Source organism: Phalacrocorax aristotelis, chromosome W (assembly GCF_949628215.1).
Source record: "Phalacrocorax aristotelis chromosome W, bGulAri2.1, whole genome shotgun sequence".
Lineage (NCBI taxonomy): Eukaryota > Metazoa > Chordata > Aves > Suliformes > Phalacrocoracidae > Phalacrocorax > Phalacrocorax aristotelis.
In genome coordinates, this window is record NC_134310.1 from 531,479 (window position 1) to 550,875 (window position 19,397).

General features: G+C 38.8%; 1 protein-coding gene across 12 annotated transcripts in view; it reads right to left on the reverse strand.

The window, feature by feature from the left end:
- Positions 1–1,955: 1,955 nt before the first annotated feature.
- The window catches only part of ZNF532 (zinc finger protein 532), a 51,193-nt gene continuing 33,751 nt past the window's right edge, over positions 1,956–19,397 (reverse strand). For all 12 annotated transcript variants that reach the window (XM_075077832.1, XM_075077834.1, XM_075077822.1 and 9 more), the window contains 5 exons: positions 17,793–17,955; positions 13,777–14,055; positions 7,911–8,023; positions 6,029–6,176; positions 1,956–4,274 (listed from right to left, as the gene is read on the reverse strand). In XM_075077832.1, the coding sequence (XP_074933933.1) occupies positions 3,780–4,274; positions 6,029–6,176; positions 7,911–8,023; positions 13,777–14,055; positions 17,793–17,955 (1,198 nt within the window). In that variant the 3' untranslated portion in view covers positions 1,956–3,779. The remainder of the gene's footprint in view (positions 4,275–6,028; positions 6,177–7,910; positions 8,024–13,776; positions 14,056–17,792; positions 17,956–19,397) is intronic.

The window sequence follows — 19,397 nt, forward strand, 5'->3', positions numbered from 1 at the left end:
CCAGGCCATCTACCCGCACCCAGAGGGACCAGCCCACGGACAGCAATGGGGAAGGCTGCAGCTCAGAGGAAAGAGCAATGGCAAAGGAAGCTCGGTGCCTTGAACATGCTTGGAATTGGGAGCCTCCTGTCCGTGGGTGGCCACTGCATCAGTGTTGGCCTCCCCAGGTCTCTCAGCCCTATTTGCTCGCTGCTTAGGCCTGTCTGGTTTCTGTGCCAGAACCTGGCTGCAGCTGGGACTGGTGGTTTGGGTTTGCTTGTTGCAGAGGGCCAGGTATAATGAGCTGCCCTTGCTGGGGGCTCCTGCTGCAAGCTGTGATGGAGATTTGCTTTCCTATTGCTCCTGTCCTTCCTCCCATTCACAGGTTTTGCGACCCTCTCCAGAGAATTTGTAATTTAGGGCTTTCTTCCTGCTCTTGAGGGGAACACCTTGAACTCACGGCAAACAGACACTGAGCTGAAGTTGCTTTAATTTAAACAGCAGCTGTGAATGTCATTGCTCAGGCTGTGCCCCAGCAGAAGCCTTGGAAGTCAAACTGTGTTTTTCAGGTTATAGCTACTCCCTTTTCAGCCTGCACAACCAAACAGCTGGGATGGAAAAGCAGGAGAGGCCGCAGATTCATTTATTTTCACTCCCCTTACCATAGCTCTCCAGCAGCTCTCATCGGGTTCCCAGTGTGCTGTAGCTGTGCCCATCTGCTTGCTGCTGGTTGACTGGCATGGAAACGCACAGAGAACTTCAGTTACACTTTCCCTTCTCTGTGCCATCCTTGCTGGCTATATTGCACCATGTTGTCCCTTAAAATCCCTTCTGTTTGAAACACATGCCTTGCGGCAAGGACGGTGGCATTTCCCCCTGCTTATCAGCGAGACTGCTCAGCCTCTCCTCCAGCAGAGAAAGCAAAACCTTCACTGAGCCAGCAGCCAGATACAGACAGAGCAGGTGACTAAGCCACCTGCAGTCAGTAAAAAATCAGTTCATTAATAAGGCACTACGCTTCCAACGTGCCTGTGCTGTATTTGGGGCCTCTACTTGCCTTTGTGGTTCCCTCCAATAAGCACGTGTGTCCCGAGAGCTGGATGGGCAGGGAGACAAGGCCAGCACGCTTAGGACCATGACAAACTTACACTGAGGGGTTCTGAGCTGCAAAGAAGCCATGATTTCTGAAAGGGTCAGCCAAATAAAATGTGAAACTTTCTTTGCCCAAAATCAAGTAACACGGCGATAAACAAACAGGTTGGTCACTACCAGGAAACCTCTGCTTGGATGAGACCAACTTCCAAGCAGAAGAATCTCAAAAAGAAAATCCCCAATGTCTGGAGGACCTGAAGGTCTAGGCAAGAAATACTAGGTGAGAAACATTATGATATTAATTGCCCACTAAATCTTTTTTTTCTTTTTTCCCAGGTCTGGTATTTGGAAAAAGCCATGGTCCTCAGAAGAGCTCCTCCCCCCTTCACCTAGCTAAAGGCATTTCTGCCTGTCTAAAGGAGCCATTTGTGCAGAGGGAAAGTTACACTTTCCTGCCATACCCAAGCGTGTATAAGCTCCAACACAGAAATGTGTCTGGAGATTATGAGGCAGTTCAAGACCCACTATCCCTTAAACCTTTCAAGAGATTACTAGAAGGAGAGTTAAATCGATCTTCCAATTAAAACTGAATAGAACCTGCAGCTAAATAGCTGAGCTCCAACTCAATGGCTGTGGCAAAATGAACTCCTGTGCGGACACAAAGTGCCAGCCACAGGGCAGAGGACCTTGTACTGCACACATCTGACCTGCAAAGTGGGCTGTGACTACGGAGTGATTTCACATTGTGCCCAACAGCTTTCAGATGACTCATCAGTAACTTTCAGCTTTTTGCCTCTTGGCAGCACCAAGGACGTAAGTTACTGGTTCACAGCGTCCCTTGCAGGTGCAAGACAGCGAAGAGGGAAAATAAAGAAAGTGTTAATAATGGCTGTGAAAATTTAACTTTTATTATCTGTTCACTGTGTACAAAACACCATTCTGCATAGTGATAACTCATTTGTTGTACAGTTGACAGTGCACATCAACAAACAAGTGTTAAAGAGGTATACACTTAATGGGAAGGGCAGTGATGGCCAGTGTACATTACACGCTAAGATCCTGCGACACCAGCTGTACGTTTTAGAATGGAGAAGTACCTCATAACCACTCAATATGTGAGTAATATAAATGGGATAACAAGCATTTACCAATGAACCAAATTAAGAATGAGGACAAAGAGAGAAAGCAGAACTAATGTATCCGATACACAATTACTGGAGTGATCAACAAGTTTTACAGAGGTGGCTGAGAAGGATCCATATTTTTTCAAACACTTCAATTTTTAAAACCGTTAAAATTTAATAATAAATAACAGAATCTCACAAATCTTTAGGGGCAAAATGCTCCACATTTATTTACATATGAAATGTGTTTAATACAGTTGTAATGGACATAGTGTATAGTAACATCTGACAGCAGCAAGACTCTTAAGGAACCAAACAATTACTACTGTATATCATGCAGCTATCTATATATACAGAATTTGTTTTAAAAAAAAGTACAAAATTTTTGTTTTAGGGATACATACAAGGTATAAAATGCAAAAACAAACTAAAAATATAACTCTCACAGAGAACTATATATGAAAGGGACAGTATGGTACCTTTTTTGTACTTTGTGAAAGCATAACTAGTGATATTAGATACATGTTTGAAATGGCTGAACTAGTTTCATATGGTCTGTGCTAAAGCTGAAAGCCCCAGTTATACTTACACAGGCTGGTGTGTTAGCTTCTTGACAGTTGTGGTTGTATGTAACACTGAGCACCAGAACATTTGGCATTGGCGTACAGAGCTGGGAAATACCAACCCCTGTAACAAGGGTTAACTATCTTCTTTCAATACCAGTAATAAAGGAAAATACATAATGCTGTGTACTCGCTTCTATATAATGTGTAATAAATTACATGACAAAAAACATCATTATAAACCTATTCCTCTAATTACATCTTATTTGTTCAATCCAGAGCAGCCCAGCCCTTTTGTAACAATTTGAGCTTTGATCACAAACACCTGATGGCCTAAAAAAAAAATAATCACTTCATGATATATAGAGTTGTGCAATTATACTTTTCAAAAGTACTTTATCATTCCAGGGCGTCTGCACCTGTTCTGGTGTTGCCACCTAAAACCAGCACTGCATTTTACATATGCAGTGGTACTTTTTTTTTTTTTAATATCTATTTTTAAGAGAAAGTTTAAAAGCTTCCGTAGACATTTAGAAGCACAAGTTCTTAGAATTTAATATCTCCCCTTAGTTTGCTTCCCCTCCACACCCCCCTCCAAGCACTGCTTTCTGATGCGCTTCCATTAGCTAAACTTTCTTTCACAAGCATTCAAATAAGAAACGGTTTAAGAGAACCTAAGGAACTGCCCCAGCATTCAGAACTCTGTTTTAAAGAAACTTACTAGAAAAAAAAACCAGGAACAGAACAGAAAAACCCAAATTTTCCACTAGATACCAATACAAACACATAACAAAGAGTATAAAAGTTATTAGTTTAAATATATACAAACTCTTTTCAACTCAAATACTGCTTCAATGGTTTTGAGGGTATAGACAATGAGGTGAAGGAGACACTTTTATGCAGAATATATTGCAACAGCCTGAACAGTACTGTTAACACTATTATACCTTGAACTTTCTGTAGCAAAAATGTTATTAGTATTCCAATGTGGAGAGAGATTTCTGCGTCCCAAATAATCTGATCACTTTTCAGCTGAGCTCATTCTTTTTGACTTAATGAAGGCCATGCCGTGTGTTCTCATGTGAGTGTTTAAGGCCGCTTCAGTTTCAAAAGTCTTTGCGCACACTTTGCATCTTCTGTCTGATGCTGTACTGTCAGATGACTCATCCTCATGATTGGGTTTATTTTCTTGCTGATTATCCTCCCCAGAACCATTTTGTTTTGATACTGGCTGAGGCTCCTTCAGCTTATGTACAATGAAGAGATGTCTGGAGAGGGACACGTGAGATGTGTAGCAGAGTCCACATTCCCTGCATTGGTATGAAGAGCCATCGGATTTATGCTGAGGAATATGTTCATGAAACTGAAGAAGATTTTCTGTTGTAAAGCCACAAACAGCACACTTGTGAACTTTAAAAACATTTATCTTTAGCTTCTTCAATGGCTGAGTGATTGCACCTCGTGGAGGCCTGAATTCCAGTATAGGTTCTTCCAATTTACGCTTTGGACTAGGAACCTAAAAAAAGCCGTGAATGTAAGCGTAAGTACACAGTTCTTTTCGTAACTATTTGTGACTTGCAAACTTTAAAAACTTTCCCTTGGTAGATTCCATAATGATAGACTGGACATAAAATTTGTTTTGTCAGCTCTGATAGAGCTACAGTATCTAATACACTGCATAACCTCAAATAAACGTTTGTCAGTGTAACTGCATCCAAATACACACACCAATGAGACTTCAATTGTGTACAGAATGTAGAATATCAGTCTAAGAACTTTTCAGCACTACCTTCTGGAACTCCATTTTAATTACTTAATTACATTTTAATTACTTAATATTATTTCGTGCCAGAAATTTGACCTGACAGATTATCCCCTGATTATTAGTAACCAAACTAACATATTGCCAAAGGATGAAACAACATGCACAATTTTTAAAACTAATTAAACATAATTTTTTATATTCTCCTTGTTATTCTTCTGACATGAATATTCCTCAAGAATCCTCTGCCTCCTGTGTAGCTCAGATATGCTCCATGATATTTATGAAGACAAGGTAGGTAGCTGCCATTATTTTCAACACTTAAATAAGAAGACAATATGCTGGGCTGAAAGACAGTCGTGTAAAGGACAACAGTACATTTTAAAAAACAGGTAGGTTTGTGTCTCTGCTGTCAGCTTTGGACACACTATCACAGGTGAAATTTTTTATCATATAGAGCCCAAAACACTTTAAAAATGTTGTTAAACTCTGCACATAGCAAGACTTCGGACAGCACTGTCATCTTATTTTTGCTTTCCTCCTAACACTCATCATCAATAAAAGAACAGAATAGAATATTTCAGCTGAAGGCACCTACAACGATCATCTAGTCCAACTGCCTGACCACTTCAGGGCTGACCAGAAGTTAAGAGCATGTTATCAAGGGCATTGTCCAAATGCCTTTTAAACCCTGACGGGCTTGGGGCATCGACCACCTCTCCACGAAACCTGTTCCAGGGTTTGACCACCCTCTTGGTGAAGAAATACTTCCTCATGTCCAGCCTGAGCCTCCACTGACACAGCTTTGAGCCATTCCCACATGTCCTATCACTGGATCCCAGGGACAGGAGATCAGCACCTCCTCAGGAAGCAGCAGAGAGCCATGAGGTCGCCACTCAGCCTCCTTTACTCCAAGCTAGACAAACCCAGAGTCCTCAGCTGCTCCTCACAGGACATGCCTTCCAGCTTTGTTGCCCTCCTCTGGCCACATTTAAGTACCTCAACATCCTTCTTAAATGGTGGGGCCAAGAACTGCACACCGAACTCCAGGTGAGGTTGCACCAACCCCAAGTACAGTGGGAGATCCTGCTGTATTTTGATCATCAGACTGAAAGCAGTTTCACTGTAAAATTTGTATCAAATAAGCTCAAGGCTGGGTATTTGGAATAACGTGACATTGCTTCTACCCAACCTGTAGCTTTTCTACAGCTATGAGAAGACTTGGTTGCAGAAAATTTGAAAGGTGCTCTTAAAGCAAACCACTAAGGGGTAAATTATATTCTCCATCCCTCAGTGATCAAATCAAACAGGAAGTCTTTCCAAAAACATGTTGTAATTCAAGCATGACAGAATTTGTTGCAGGAACCTTTGAGACATTTTTTTGGATCTACTTCACAGAAGATCAGACTTTTATGGGATGAAAATGCCTGCATCTATTTAAAGGTCCCAAATGTATACCCACAAAAAACTCCACTCTCAGTGACTGGAATAATCTTGTAAGTGATTACCTTTGTGTCTTCTTTTACTTCCCTTTCTTCCATATTGGTTGATTCAGTCATTTCTTTCACATCAGGGTCTTTAATGCCATGCATTAACTGAATATGTTTTTCCAACATCAACCGCTTGGTAAAAGTACGTCTTGAATCTGGGCAGTGCCTACACAAACACAAAGCAGACATGCACAGATTCAAATGTCACATGTCACAAAAGCTGTAGTATTCTGAAGAATATAAATAAGACTAGCTAAGTAAATCCAGACTAGAGTACAATCTATTAAAGACAGTGACAATGTTTTTCCAATCAAGGAAGTACAGGTAAGTGTTATAAGAAAATGAGCATAATTACAAAATAAAACTAGAAATGTTTAAGCAATTTATATTCAGAGCAAACGAGAAGTTCTCTGAAGATAACATCCAAAATGGTACAAAGCGTGAGTCGGAATAAAACCTGGGAGCATCCAAGGTTTTTTTCTTGTACCGCTGCTAACATCACCAAACTGAACAGTCTATTAGACACTTTCCGAAGTTCTCCCTAATTTAAATTTCATAAGGAAAGCAATCACCTTCCATGTAGGACGAATGCTAGCTCCAAATGTCACTTAATTCTGCACTGAAATCCAAATACTTTATCTCCTTGGAACTAGTAATTCCTTCTCAGCTCCCCTTCCAACCTCAAACTAACCAGCAGAAACAAACTTGTCTTTCACAATCTTTGCTTTGCTCTCCCACACAGAACCAGCTGCATCACTTCTAAACCTCTCATGTGCTTTTGGGAAGCATATTTCTCCTGAGCTCCAATGTTGGACTATATTGTATGGGTGTCTGGAGGAGGGATGTCCAAACGAGAACTGCAGGGGAGAAGTTAAACTGTAATACTCTCTTTCAAGTCTCTCTCTTAAGGTTTTAACTTTTAAAATGCTGTTTCATTTAACTTTATTTAAAAAAAAAAAAAAAAGAGTAAAACCGACAGTACTCTAGGCATTCTGAAATTAAAACAGAGCACCACAATAAGCTTTCTGCTCAAAGGGTATGCAAAAAACAGGCACTTGCTATTGCCATATACCGAGAGAAACAGTGTCTAGGCTAGCCAGCTCATGTAGGTTGAAGTACAAATTAAGGGTACACTCGAAACAATCTGATGCATGGGTTGTGTCAGGCAGCCGCGGTGCAGGGAGACAGGAGGTTATAAAGCACTTTGTTGGAATGCTATTCTATGCATGGCAGTCTCAAGTTTCCACACCACTGGGCCCTGAGGGCCTCGCGCTTTCCCTAACAAAGCAGAGATCATGCTGCGGCAGAGAAGGGACTGGTAAGGTCTCAGCCACAGAGAGGCTGCTGCTTGCAGCTTCCTTTTCAGACCTTCAGACTTGGTTCCACATACAAAACTACAAATGAAGAGATACACAGGAAGTTTGTTTTATATATCTTATCTGATTGACATGGATTTTTCTATTAAATTATGTATTGTCTCTCCAGTCACTTAAACATCGCTAAGGATTTTTAGACATTACACACTGTTTTATGTATGAGAAAAATACTACAAATATTGGCTTTTGTAGATTAGAAGAGTGGATTGTGTATTTGAGAGACTATTGAAAACCAAGTTCACCTCTGCAGAACTATCAGCCAAGCAAACTCTCAGCTGACTAAAGTTTCAGATTTGATTGCCAAAGCCCCTGAAAGACAGCAGACTTCATGTACATGCATTCTCAGTAGCCTGCTTTGTTTTATGCATGCAAGATAGCCTAGTTTAGCCTGTCTATGTACATAAATACCTGAATCATTTGGATGAATAGGACACTGGCTTTTATACAATCAAGCAAAGAAATTCAACTAACAATTTTTTTGTTGGTTTATATTTTGTTTCTAAATAAATAAAAGTAGAACTTACGAGCATGTGTAAACCTTCCTAATGCCTTTGTGCTTGATACGATTGTGACGACATAAACTATGGGATGAACTAAAAGATTTGTCACATTGTCGACAGGGATGTTTCTTCATTTGCTTTAAAAAAAGAAGAAAAATACCTTCGTTAAAAAAGCTCAGTGAAAGTAGTGCATATGTCGAACTTTTACTAATTGCAAAGAAACATAACTTACCAGTGTCTGGTACTGTATCTTCAAGTACACACCACTCCTACAGCAATGCTGCAGAAGCCAGAGGACCTGGACCTCTTTCAAAGCAGTGTAGCCAGCATGAGTTACACACGCTTCTATCACCAGTTGTAAACCAGTGTCACAGACTGTGGATGATGTTAGTTTCTTTCACCAAAGAAGCAAGGAAGATCAGTGTCTATCTCGGGATCAGTAAAGGCAGTACGGTGGGAGATTTGCTTTCACTATAATCCTTCCCTTCCCGTCACCAAACTATGTCTGCAGTTGCTGACTGAGAGAGCTTTTATCAGTCACCTACAAGGAGGGGTGAAGGACCATAAAAACGACCAAAGCAAAACATCACGGACACGGACACACTAACAGGGCTCAGAAAAGTCATGAAGAAATGAGAGGTATGGTCCGATGCCAACTTGAGGGACATCTGTTTGGGGAAGTCTGTGGGTTTTACATTGCAAATATATTACAGTGGAAGGAGAAAGAAAAGGAAGGAAGCTGAAAAGGATGGAGTGGCCTCCATCTATGTCATTCCAGCTGAACATGACCACAGGAGGTGTAGCATCTGAAGAAATAGCATCTCCAAAATTGTGAACTATACAAGCCCCAAGAATCAAAGAATGACATGGTCCTGTCCCTTGAATTCCACCAGTACTAGAACTCCGTTCAAAGGCCATGTCTTATCAACCTGAGTAGCTGCAGTTAGGAAATTCCAATATTCCCAATCAGATTTCCTGCTTCCTTTCAGAGGTAACTAGATTGTTCAAGGTCGTATCTGTAATTTTTGCTGTTTTGGCAGTAACAAGGAAATCAAAACAACATTTTGGAAATTAAATACAAACATTGACCAAACAAATCTAATTGAAGACCTTTCCAGATTACTTTTCCAGTTTACTTTTCAAAAATTCAGTCAGGGCCAGGATCCCACACTCATCATTCAGTATAATGATTCTTGCCAGAATCAAGGTGTCCTGGGTCTGAAAAAGAAATGGATTTTACTGGAACCTCCCAAAAGAAATCTGGATCACGTGAACCCAGATTTCAAGTGTTCCAGTCTGACAGAGTGCTCATGCCTGCTAGTCAGGTACAAGTGAATGAATGGACAGTTTCATACAATCAGTCAAGTATCTAGAAGGAAAATCACGTTCTTTGGTTTGCTTTTTCCTGCTCTAGCAGTGATCATAGCTTTCCTTCATAGTGTCAATAACATTCTCTTTCCTGCATTTATTGGGAAACTGAAAAAAACCAAGTAACATAATTTTATTCTGCTATTCCAAGTGAGGCCACTGAGCGAAAGACTTGGATCAATGCTTGAAATTGGACTCTTCTTGACTCTTCTGGCAATTGCACCCAAGACCTGTCCCTATGTTCCAAAGCACTCAATAGCAAAGATTTTCTTCACAGAATAATGTAAAGGGTTTGGCTCACTTTTTTTTACCTTCTGAAGGAAGTGACAAATTCCTAAACAATGGAGATGCACAATAATCCACCTGAACATTTTGACACGACAGGAGTAATTATCTGGTGCCTAACATTAATTAATAAATAACAATAACAAGAATAATGATAATAGTTATAATAATGATAATAATGATAATAATAATAGTAATAATAAATCTCAATGCTAAATACTAACAAGCTCGAGCCAAACAGAAATATTTAAGGAACTGAAAAACATCTTATATTTGTGCTCTGGCTGCTGAACTTTATGTTGATGTTCATATTCTCCTTAATGGTTGCATTAGTGAGGAACAGCTACAGACAAGCCAGTGGAGATCTGTAGAGGTGATATCATTACTGAAAATTATCATTTACTACGAAGTTTAGAGTGAATGGTGGAAGGTTTGTACCCAGGAAAAAGTGATGCCTGGAATGGCTAAAGGGGTAAGAGCGGTTACAGTGAGATGAAAGACATTTTGCTATGAAGAGCAAAATCACACGGAGTGTGGGGAAGCAATGAAAAGCAGTTCTGAAAGGTCATTCATGCAAATGTGAAGCAGCCCATTTGGAGACATGACATGGTAATTTTATTGGGGATAGTCAACATAATGCTGTTAGAGACGCAATACTGTTCAGCCTAGACTTCCTTTTCACGTTTAAAGGCCAATTAAAATAAAAGGAAATCAACATATTTTGCTCTTAAATTGTTAAAGGTGAAAACATGACAGTATTTACAAGCAGTGCATATTCATTAATGTTAACGCAGTAATCAATACCTTTTGCAGTGTGGTTTTGCAGTATGCTTACGACTGCAATGCTCTGTGAAGAATTTATAAAATAAAATAAAATGTGAAGCCCTATGAAGCCCTATTAGAGCTTCTATCAAGAAACAGTCCTGCACCATGCTGTACAAACAAACATACAAGTCCAACCAAGGCAGCCGTGTATCTTTGCCAAGGCCACGGCAGAGTGTAGATACGTCAAGTGTTTAGTTGGAAAAGCAGCAGGAGGACTGTGCTCAGTAGGACCCAGTCTGTCTCTGAGCACCAGGGGCACTACCTGGGGTAATCATCTATGACACCACACTTGTTCTAAATTTGTTGGGAAAATTCCGGATAGAGACCCAAATAGGATTTTGGACGCATTAGTTTCTTCAGTGGCAGCCAAAACCAAAAAGAACTAAAAAATGAGTTCTCTAATTAGGTGCAGCAGGACCTGTTGTACAGCATCTTGTCTTTACAGGAAGAAAGAAGATATTAAATTAGATGCACAGCAAGCTGGAATTGATAAAGCAATTCCTGCTTAGAAAACATCTGTCCTTTCACAGAAACACACAGAGAAGTCCTAGGAAGCTCATTGTATGTCTACCTGGCTGAGTGCAGACATACACAATCCAGTTTCAAGCCAGGAGTTGTACAGACTTGTTAGGACCACCCTTTGCCTGGGCTAATAACATTTATTATTTTTTTTTAAACAGCACTTTTAAGATCAGGCAGAGAGCCACACCAAGGTGGCTACAAATTTTCCTACCCTAAAGCTGGCTTACCTTCAATCAGCTCAAGAAGAGGATACAGAGAATGTGCATCTGTCTGTGTAGATGTTTCCCAATAAGGTCTGGAAACTCAAGAATCTGTCCAGAGAATATACATGGCAATACCTCTCCTATGAATAGCTCTGAATAATCCAGCCTGGGATCAGCTAAGAAGGGTTACACTCTGGCCTTGCAAAAGCACCAATTAGAAGTTTGAAACTAATTATCTTCAAATACCTTACATGACAGTGGACTTTGTGACTAGCTCATGAATTGCTTAATTAACGTTTTTAACAAACATTCTGCATAGATCATTTTAGAACATTTAACCCACACCTATCATTCTTAAGAAAAACAGACTATAAATTAATTACATTATTTTAAGATCCATATCACATGCTTGGTTATCTTATGCTCATTTGTCTCTCTAGAATAAAATCTATCATTACAAGCTTAGTTTCTGAACATAGTCATTTTGAAAGCTAACAGTTACTGAACATTTCGAGAGGTCTGGAAGGAATGTAGCAATTGGTCTTTATCACCCATTTCTGAAAGACACGGAATTGTATCTCTATTAATTTTAAAATATTGTTGCTCCCCATGTTATTCAAGGAACCAGCTGAATAGGGATGAAAAATAGCACATAAATGTAAGCAATGGAACAGGCCTTTATGCCAGTACTTGAGTGCAACAATTATCTCATAGTTCATAGTAAGGGCTGTTCTTGAGGTAACATTGCACATTCTTATTAAAATCAGAGGTAGAAAGATACATATTCAAAGCTAATATTTAGAAGCATTATCAATGTGTTACTAACCTTATTTTACATAGTGGCCTTCTGCCACTTTGCTGTAGATGTGATCGGACTGGATATCATTTGCTAGTTCACTCTGAAGTGACAGTTTCATAGGGGGTTGTGTTGTTTGTTTTTAAGAACTGCATCAATGTAAAATGCATCTGGTCTTGAACTTATCTCTGTTTGCTGGTAAAAGCACTGATGAGTTAATATTTGGACTAACAGGCAAAATAGAGTGGACCAACAGTTTATATGCTGCTAAAGAGACTGATTTTGACATAAAATTAAACTATGATTGGATGAGTGTTACAGGATCAGAAACAAGAATTCAGTGCATAGGCATGCCACAGGGACTGTAACACTTTTGTGGAGTTTCTTTATAGACTCTACCCAGCAGAAGTGTCAGGAATATACCTGCTAGGCTTGAAACTGAAGCAATTAACAGTTCCTCAGTGACTTCAATGGACAGAAATGCAAAAATGGTCTTTTAAAGCAACTGGAGAAATCAAATGGAGACCACGTGATCTCAGCTGTTTGTCTACTTTTCATGCCCTCAAGCTGTAAAAGGAGAACCAGGTAAAAAAAAAAAGTAGTTCTGTGAATCATAATCCTTTGGTTTTGTGCGTTTCATTCCAAGCGGGACTGGTAATGTAGGACTCCAGAGCAGGAAGGCTGAAAGAATGGAGTGGGAGTTACTGAAGGCAAGAAGAAACATGGAAAGAGTCTCCTGCCAGTCAGGCTTGGGTGCTATTTGCTTGAAGTTGTCATAAGAAAATTAGAGATGACACTCAGTAGTCTGGCATTTTCAGCTTTTCCACAAAATGTTTATAAGCAGGATAAAATAATTTGCACAACAGCTTTAGAGATAAGCACTGTAATTTGAAGGGACACAGAAACCTCTGGAAATGTGCTACCATTTATTATAGCACATTAGCATCCTGAAAACTACAGATTTTCACAAAGGATGATTCTTCTCCACTTAGACAAAATAAGTCTGTTATCCCTTCCAGTTCTGCTCTTACATTAGCACAGTACATTAGTTTAATTCCCTGCTTGCCAACTGAGGAAAGAATCAGACGCTTTTCACTAGCACGCAGCGAAGGACAGGACTGGATAGCAGACGACTGCTGTGTGTCAGCATTGGGCTGGTGCTTGCTACAGTCTGTCTCCAATGCAGCTAAGAAGGGTCCATCCAAGGATCAGTTTCACTATTGCCTACCTGCCAGTCTTTTTAATTTAAGTGGAAAAGCTATAGGATGCAGCAAGGGCATCAAGCTGTCTTTCTGCTGACTTGAAAATACAGCATTCCCATACTTCATTTTCAATCCATTTTAAGTAAGCTGTCTTAAATCCAGCTGCTTTAAATAGAAAATTCAACTTGTTCAACTCAGCTGACGTGTTGGCTGAACCTGCAAGCATAAGATGAGAGCAACGGCTCAACCTTAGAGTCAGTCTACCTTTAAACCGAAATGCTCATTGGACCACTAGAACAAGACTCTATTCCCTGAGCATAACAGTTAATGAATTTTCAAGAGAGAGAGGGAACTGAGAAGGCACAAATGAAGAAATGAAAACCTGGATCAGATTAGATGACTTGGATGAAACACTGCAACATCTTTCACTCCTTCCATCTTGAAGAAATTTTGGTACTGGATGAACAAGCCTACAATTAAGTAAGAGCGTATGGATTTTCTCAGTAGAACCATGTAGAAAATGACAAAAACTAAGCAGCCAAAGAGAGAAAGATGAAATAGATATAAGAACACAGAAAAACAACAGGAACTTAAAGGAATCATTTGCAAAAACACAAATAAAGTTGGAAAAAATTACTTCATATTTCAGGTTTAATTAACTTTTTTGTAACTGAATATTATTAATTTACCTTTCCATGTTCTTTCCTCATGTGAGAGATGTAAACGTCTCTCTGAGTGAAGAGCCTATCGCACTCCCAACACGTCCAGCCAGGATTAGCAACTTTTTTAGGTTCTGCTTTCTTTATGGGAGAAGGAGACTTCTTCTCCAACTTTTCTGTTCCGTTGACAGATTTTGTGTCCTCTTTGTTGTGACTGGCTGAGTTCTGAGTTGTGGGTTTAGTACTGAGAGGCAGATTTATCCCCAGGTTTGGTGGCCCCTCTACACTTTTCAAAGTTCCATGCATAGACTATAATAAAAGAGAAAAAAAAAGTACAAAACTAACATAGATGTATACAGTTGTATTGACAAAATGCAAAGACACCCTGAATCAAAAGTATTAATTTACTTCTTTGTCATACTATTACCAGATCACATTCTTAACTTAAAGAAACATGATTAAGTAAAGGCAAGGCCTAGAATAAAGAGGAGCTAGCCAACAACAGTAACAGACACCATCTGTCTAAAGAGGAGTTTTCTTCAGTGGCGAGATAGTTTCACACACACACACAAAAAAAAGAGTAGGTTAAGTTTAAATTGCTGTTTAATAGAGAGGAAAAAAGGGCTCAAGAAGTACTTTATGTTAAGTTTAATTTCTTGCTTTACTTACCTAACATATTAGTTGAGCATCCCCATTTCAAACTACGACTAGAGATTTCCAAGAAGGAAAGGTTTTTACTGACAAATTTTGCATTGGCACGTTGGTAATTAAGAAAAGAAAAGGGAACTCTGGAAAGATACGGCAACTATATAGTTTAGGATATATTAATATTTTATGTCCAGGCTGATTTAAGCCCTGTCTTACTCCATGCTCAGGTTATGAACACTGTAACTTAGGACTACATTGCTAACAATCCTTAGAAGGAGAAGTGTGTGGGTCCCCAGGATCAGGGGATAGCTGAGGGGTGTCTAACAAGCTGTTCTCAAGCATCCTGCAGCTCTTAGGTAATGACCCTTCCTCACTGATTTATTTCTAGACTTTAAGTACAATCAGGAAGAGGGAAAGAACTCTTCTACCTCCTCCTTCCCTGGTTTCTGGAGCCAGTGTGATACCTGAGCCTAACATAAAGATGACTAGTTCAGGAAGACCTGGCCTTCAGCTGTGCGTCTGAGTTTCCCGTATGAACATGGACACATCAGGAATGAGTCGGCAGGGTTCTGGGCCAACAAAGATCACTGCAGCTCAGACATCACATACTGTTGAACATGGGTCCACTACCCAGGTCTCTTTTGCATCTAAAGACTTGCCAGTGTTCTAATCATCTAATCTACTGACCTTTATTGTAACTCTCCTGGATGATATGTCTAGCCATCTCAACATAATTGCTTTTCCTACAGGTAATCCCAGAAACAAAAAACCATTCAATACATTCTTGATTCTGAGAATATAGGAATACTATCTGATACTCCAATAAAATACTTCAGAGTATGAAGTTCATTTGTAAATCCTGTAGCTTTGGGGACTACCCATTGGCTCTGCAGCAAGTATCAACCTAATCTGTAGAATATGGTCTTCTATTTAACAACTGTTAAAAGAAAAGCCAGTAATTAAAAAAAACTAAAAATGTTAAAAAGCAAAGCACATAGGACGAACTGTCGGGCTCTAAGCATAAACTGAAGTTGTGTAGTAAAGGAAGAGGCTGCCTTTAGTATACCATTGCACCAGGACAAGAAGAAAGCAGCACAGGGTAGAGGGGAAGGAGGTTCCTATACAATCAGGCAACTGAAGATTGTATAGCTTCCATGTAGCTATACATGTAGCTTCCATGCCAGCTTAACTTGTCACCCATGTAAAATGTTAGCACCTAACTTTCAAAATGTCTTTTAAATACAATACTTAAAATGTTATCTCTTATTTGAAAATAAACAAAAAGCATTAAAACATAACATGGAGTCACAGTGATCACAGCACATATCACCAGCAGAACTGGGAGTGTTACACCTCCAGTCCAGACCTTTATCACCCGTTCTCACTAGCTTATAGACATTTTCTTGTAGCTAGCCGTTATAGGAAAATGAGACAATATGTTTTGCCAACAAGAAACATTCACATTGGCAGGAGTTATTCTAGGTTATTTTTTGTAGCTTTAAATAACCTCCTTCTGAGCTTCTTTCTATCCCTTTCTGTTCTATTTTCATCCAGGACCTCTCTGCCTTGGTAGTTTATGTCCAGCCATACCAAACAATTACTTTTTGTGCAGGGGGGCTGAGCTCTGCCTTTGTCTGGCACTCATCCTCTCCCCGAGTCCTTTTTGGCTTTTATCTATACCCTGTTACTGGTTTTTTCATTCCCCCTTAACTGAAGACCAATTTATACTATTCTGCTGCTGTCGCTACCTCTGTACACACATCCTAAATGTAAAAGCACTAGCAATTCTGAATAAAAGCGGTAATACTGCTACTGCATGTGTATATCCTAATCCTCTGATTTTATTCTCAAAAACGTCTGAATCATTTATAGTGAAACGTGCTAAAAAAACACTGGTTGAAAGTGCAAATACTGGCATGAAACACTAAAGCCAAAAGAGTTAAATAGTCCCCAATCGTAAATAACTGAGAGTACCTTTATAATGAGAGATGCTGAGCAAACCTAATTTCTATAAGAATAGCTTCTGGCCCTAACTACAGTCAGATCATGCTCCTAAAATAGTTGTTTTCAGGCCTTAAAGAAGTAGTTATGTACAGCTATAACAATATTTTACAATAACACCTGAGCCAAGAAAAACTAATTACATAAATAAGACATATACCACAATAGATGGAATTTGCCTATTCGGTTAAAAAATTACAAAATACAAGCAGATCAAAGGAAACAGAAAATAGGACTTTGCACTCCTGCACAAGCGGACCATTTAAGATACCTGGCATAAATGTAAGACAATTCTTACAGTAAACATTAAATAGTTCAGAAACAAAAAAAACATCCAGTCCTTCTATTTCTGAACGCCTTGGGTCAGCCCTTCCCTATCCCCTCTTCAAGTTTAAGATCGGCTTTAAGACCAACTGTTTTTTTCAAGACTTGTGATCTTGTTTTCAACACAGCTTCAGAGATTTCTGAGGTTACAAGTGCCATAGCTGAGACTAAAATGCAAAATGCTTGTTTTAGCAGACAAGAAACATGTCTGGTTTTCCACTATTCTGTATACAAATTTTACTAACTCTTGTGTGTTGCTGCAAGAGAAGCCCACTGACTTAAGTGCTACCATTCTGGATTGCCATACTTTGCAATGGTGTAAATAACTTCAGCCGATACCAGGTGCCAGATCACATTAATAAGGCATAAGAAATTTCAGCACTGCGAACAGGTTTGGTATATATAAAACAAGGTAACACAGCATATTTAAAACACAACACTAACAAATTATAGCCAGGGGACTGCTGATTCTTAATAACATGATTTGCAAGGATGACAGTAAGTCTTCTGCAGTTATAAGTGTATTTATAAGAAAATCCACTTCAAGTTTTTTCAAAGCATGCAGGGGTTCATATTCATATGTAAACACAAACACAAATAACCTCCACATCTATTAAAGAAACATACTGGTTCCTACCGGTGAGTTCTGAACATCAGAGGTTTGACTTCATAATGTACTCAGCATTCTTGACTCCTAACAATTGCATACTTAGAATACTGTAAATAAGGCTCAATACTTATGAGGACTGGACTAACTTACTTCACTATACCCATTATTTTTTTGATAAAATGACCTCCTGAATGCAATGCACTGAGATACTCCTAGTATACCAAAATCAAGTCATATAGAAAAACTGAGTTAGTGATTACATCACAGATACACTGAAGATGATACAAAATATAGTATTTTAACATTTGAGAACATTATTCACAGATTACTCTTTTGGAATTACTATCATGTCTCTCTTTCACCAGACCTCTATTATTCTGTGCCTTTTTACAGTATTTTCTCACAGCATATATTGCATGACAAATGGTATCTAGGAACGAAACAAGAGAAGATGCCTACACACCTTGATATGGTCCATCATAAGCTGTTTCTGTGCATATAGAAGAGAACAGTCTGGACACTTGAAAACAGACACCTTCTGGTTTTCAATGTGCTGATCAAAGTGGCGATAGAGCAAAGGTTGTAGAGTAAACACAGTGTCACACATAGAGCATTTATATATTATTCTAAAAACAGAAGTACAATAAACAATGTCAGTCATGTTGATGATCTATTTGCAAGAATCATGCTGTTAACTTTTTTTCTCAGCAGAGATAAGATCTGACATGTGTTTAAGCAATCATTTCACACTGCCCGAAAAAAGTTAACATTAAACTAATTCAAAACATCCTCCAATTTCAAAATACAGGAGCAGTACAAAAACCAGAAAAATAGAAAAAAAAGTCATTAAACAGTGCAAGCAAGAAGCGAGAAAACAGCATATGCCACTTACATATATAATACCAACATCTACTTAGGATACTCTGAAAGTTAAATGTCTTCAGTTTCTGAACTCACATTGTAACTGAAGGACAATATACCTGTTTCAGGTTGGAAAGGCAATACACTTCAAGGGAGTGATTGATCATAATTGGTAATATACTTCAAGATAAATTATTTTTGGCAATGTATATGGCTTGGAACCTCCTGAACACCAAGCCTAGACTCTGTTAATGCTCAAAAGCTGAAACTACACAGGACGGTCTTTCCCTGTTTTGCAATTACATGCCCTTAAGAATCCGTCTATCGAAACAATGTAGAGACCACCAAAACCAGAACTTCCTCTCAAAGCATATGCGACTCTTGAAATTAGCTACCTAAATCTCCCATTCTGATAGGCAGTACTCTATTGCTATTTATGTTTTAGTAGCTGTGTAACTGGTGAAGCAGTGCATTTATTAATATAATTTTAAAAGTGCTTTAGAAATAAATGTACTAGTTAACAAAGAACTAGGTATGTACTGGACATTAAAAGCATAGTCCCTGAAAATTAATATGATGGCCAAAATTCTGTATCACAAAATCCTAAGAAAGTTATTAAACAATCTGCAAATAGTTGTATTTTAGCAGATCCTTGTTAAGTGTCTGTCCAACAGACAAAAAACATAGGAAGACCAGAAACATAATCCTCTGATCTAAACGCTGCAACAACTACATGACAATAGTTTGAAGCTTGTTTCATTTTGCTGATGATTTTGTAATGAAAAGTATAGTTTCAATTGCATTCTACATAATTATTTACTTGATACTTTGCTTGCTGTTTTTGCTTATCTGCATGTTTGATTGTATTAAGAATGATTTCTCTGGCAACTAAAGGTGAGCAACAAGATTAGCCATTCAAACTGCAACCCTTTAACGTATCTGCTTATAAATAGTAAGTAATTCTATTCTTTCAGAAACACCACACTTTTTTTAAAACTTGGAATATGAATGGAAAGAAATGACATGTGAAAGAAAAGTAACAAAGAAATTTGGCATAGATCATCAAATGAGAGAGAAATCTAATCCATTAGCCATCAGTAGTAGTGGTACTTCAGAGAAAGTTCAGCTAAAATAAAAGAAACCCAACAACAGGTCTTCAGTACAATGACAGGCACTTCCTCTGCAAAAGCAGTCTTCCTAATCCCAT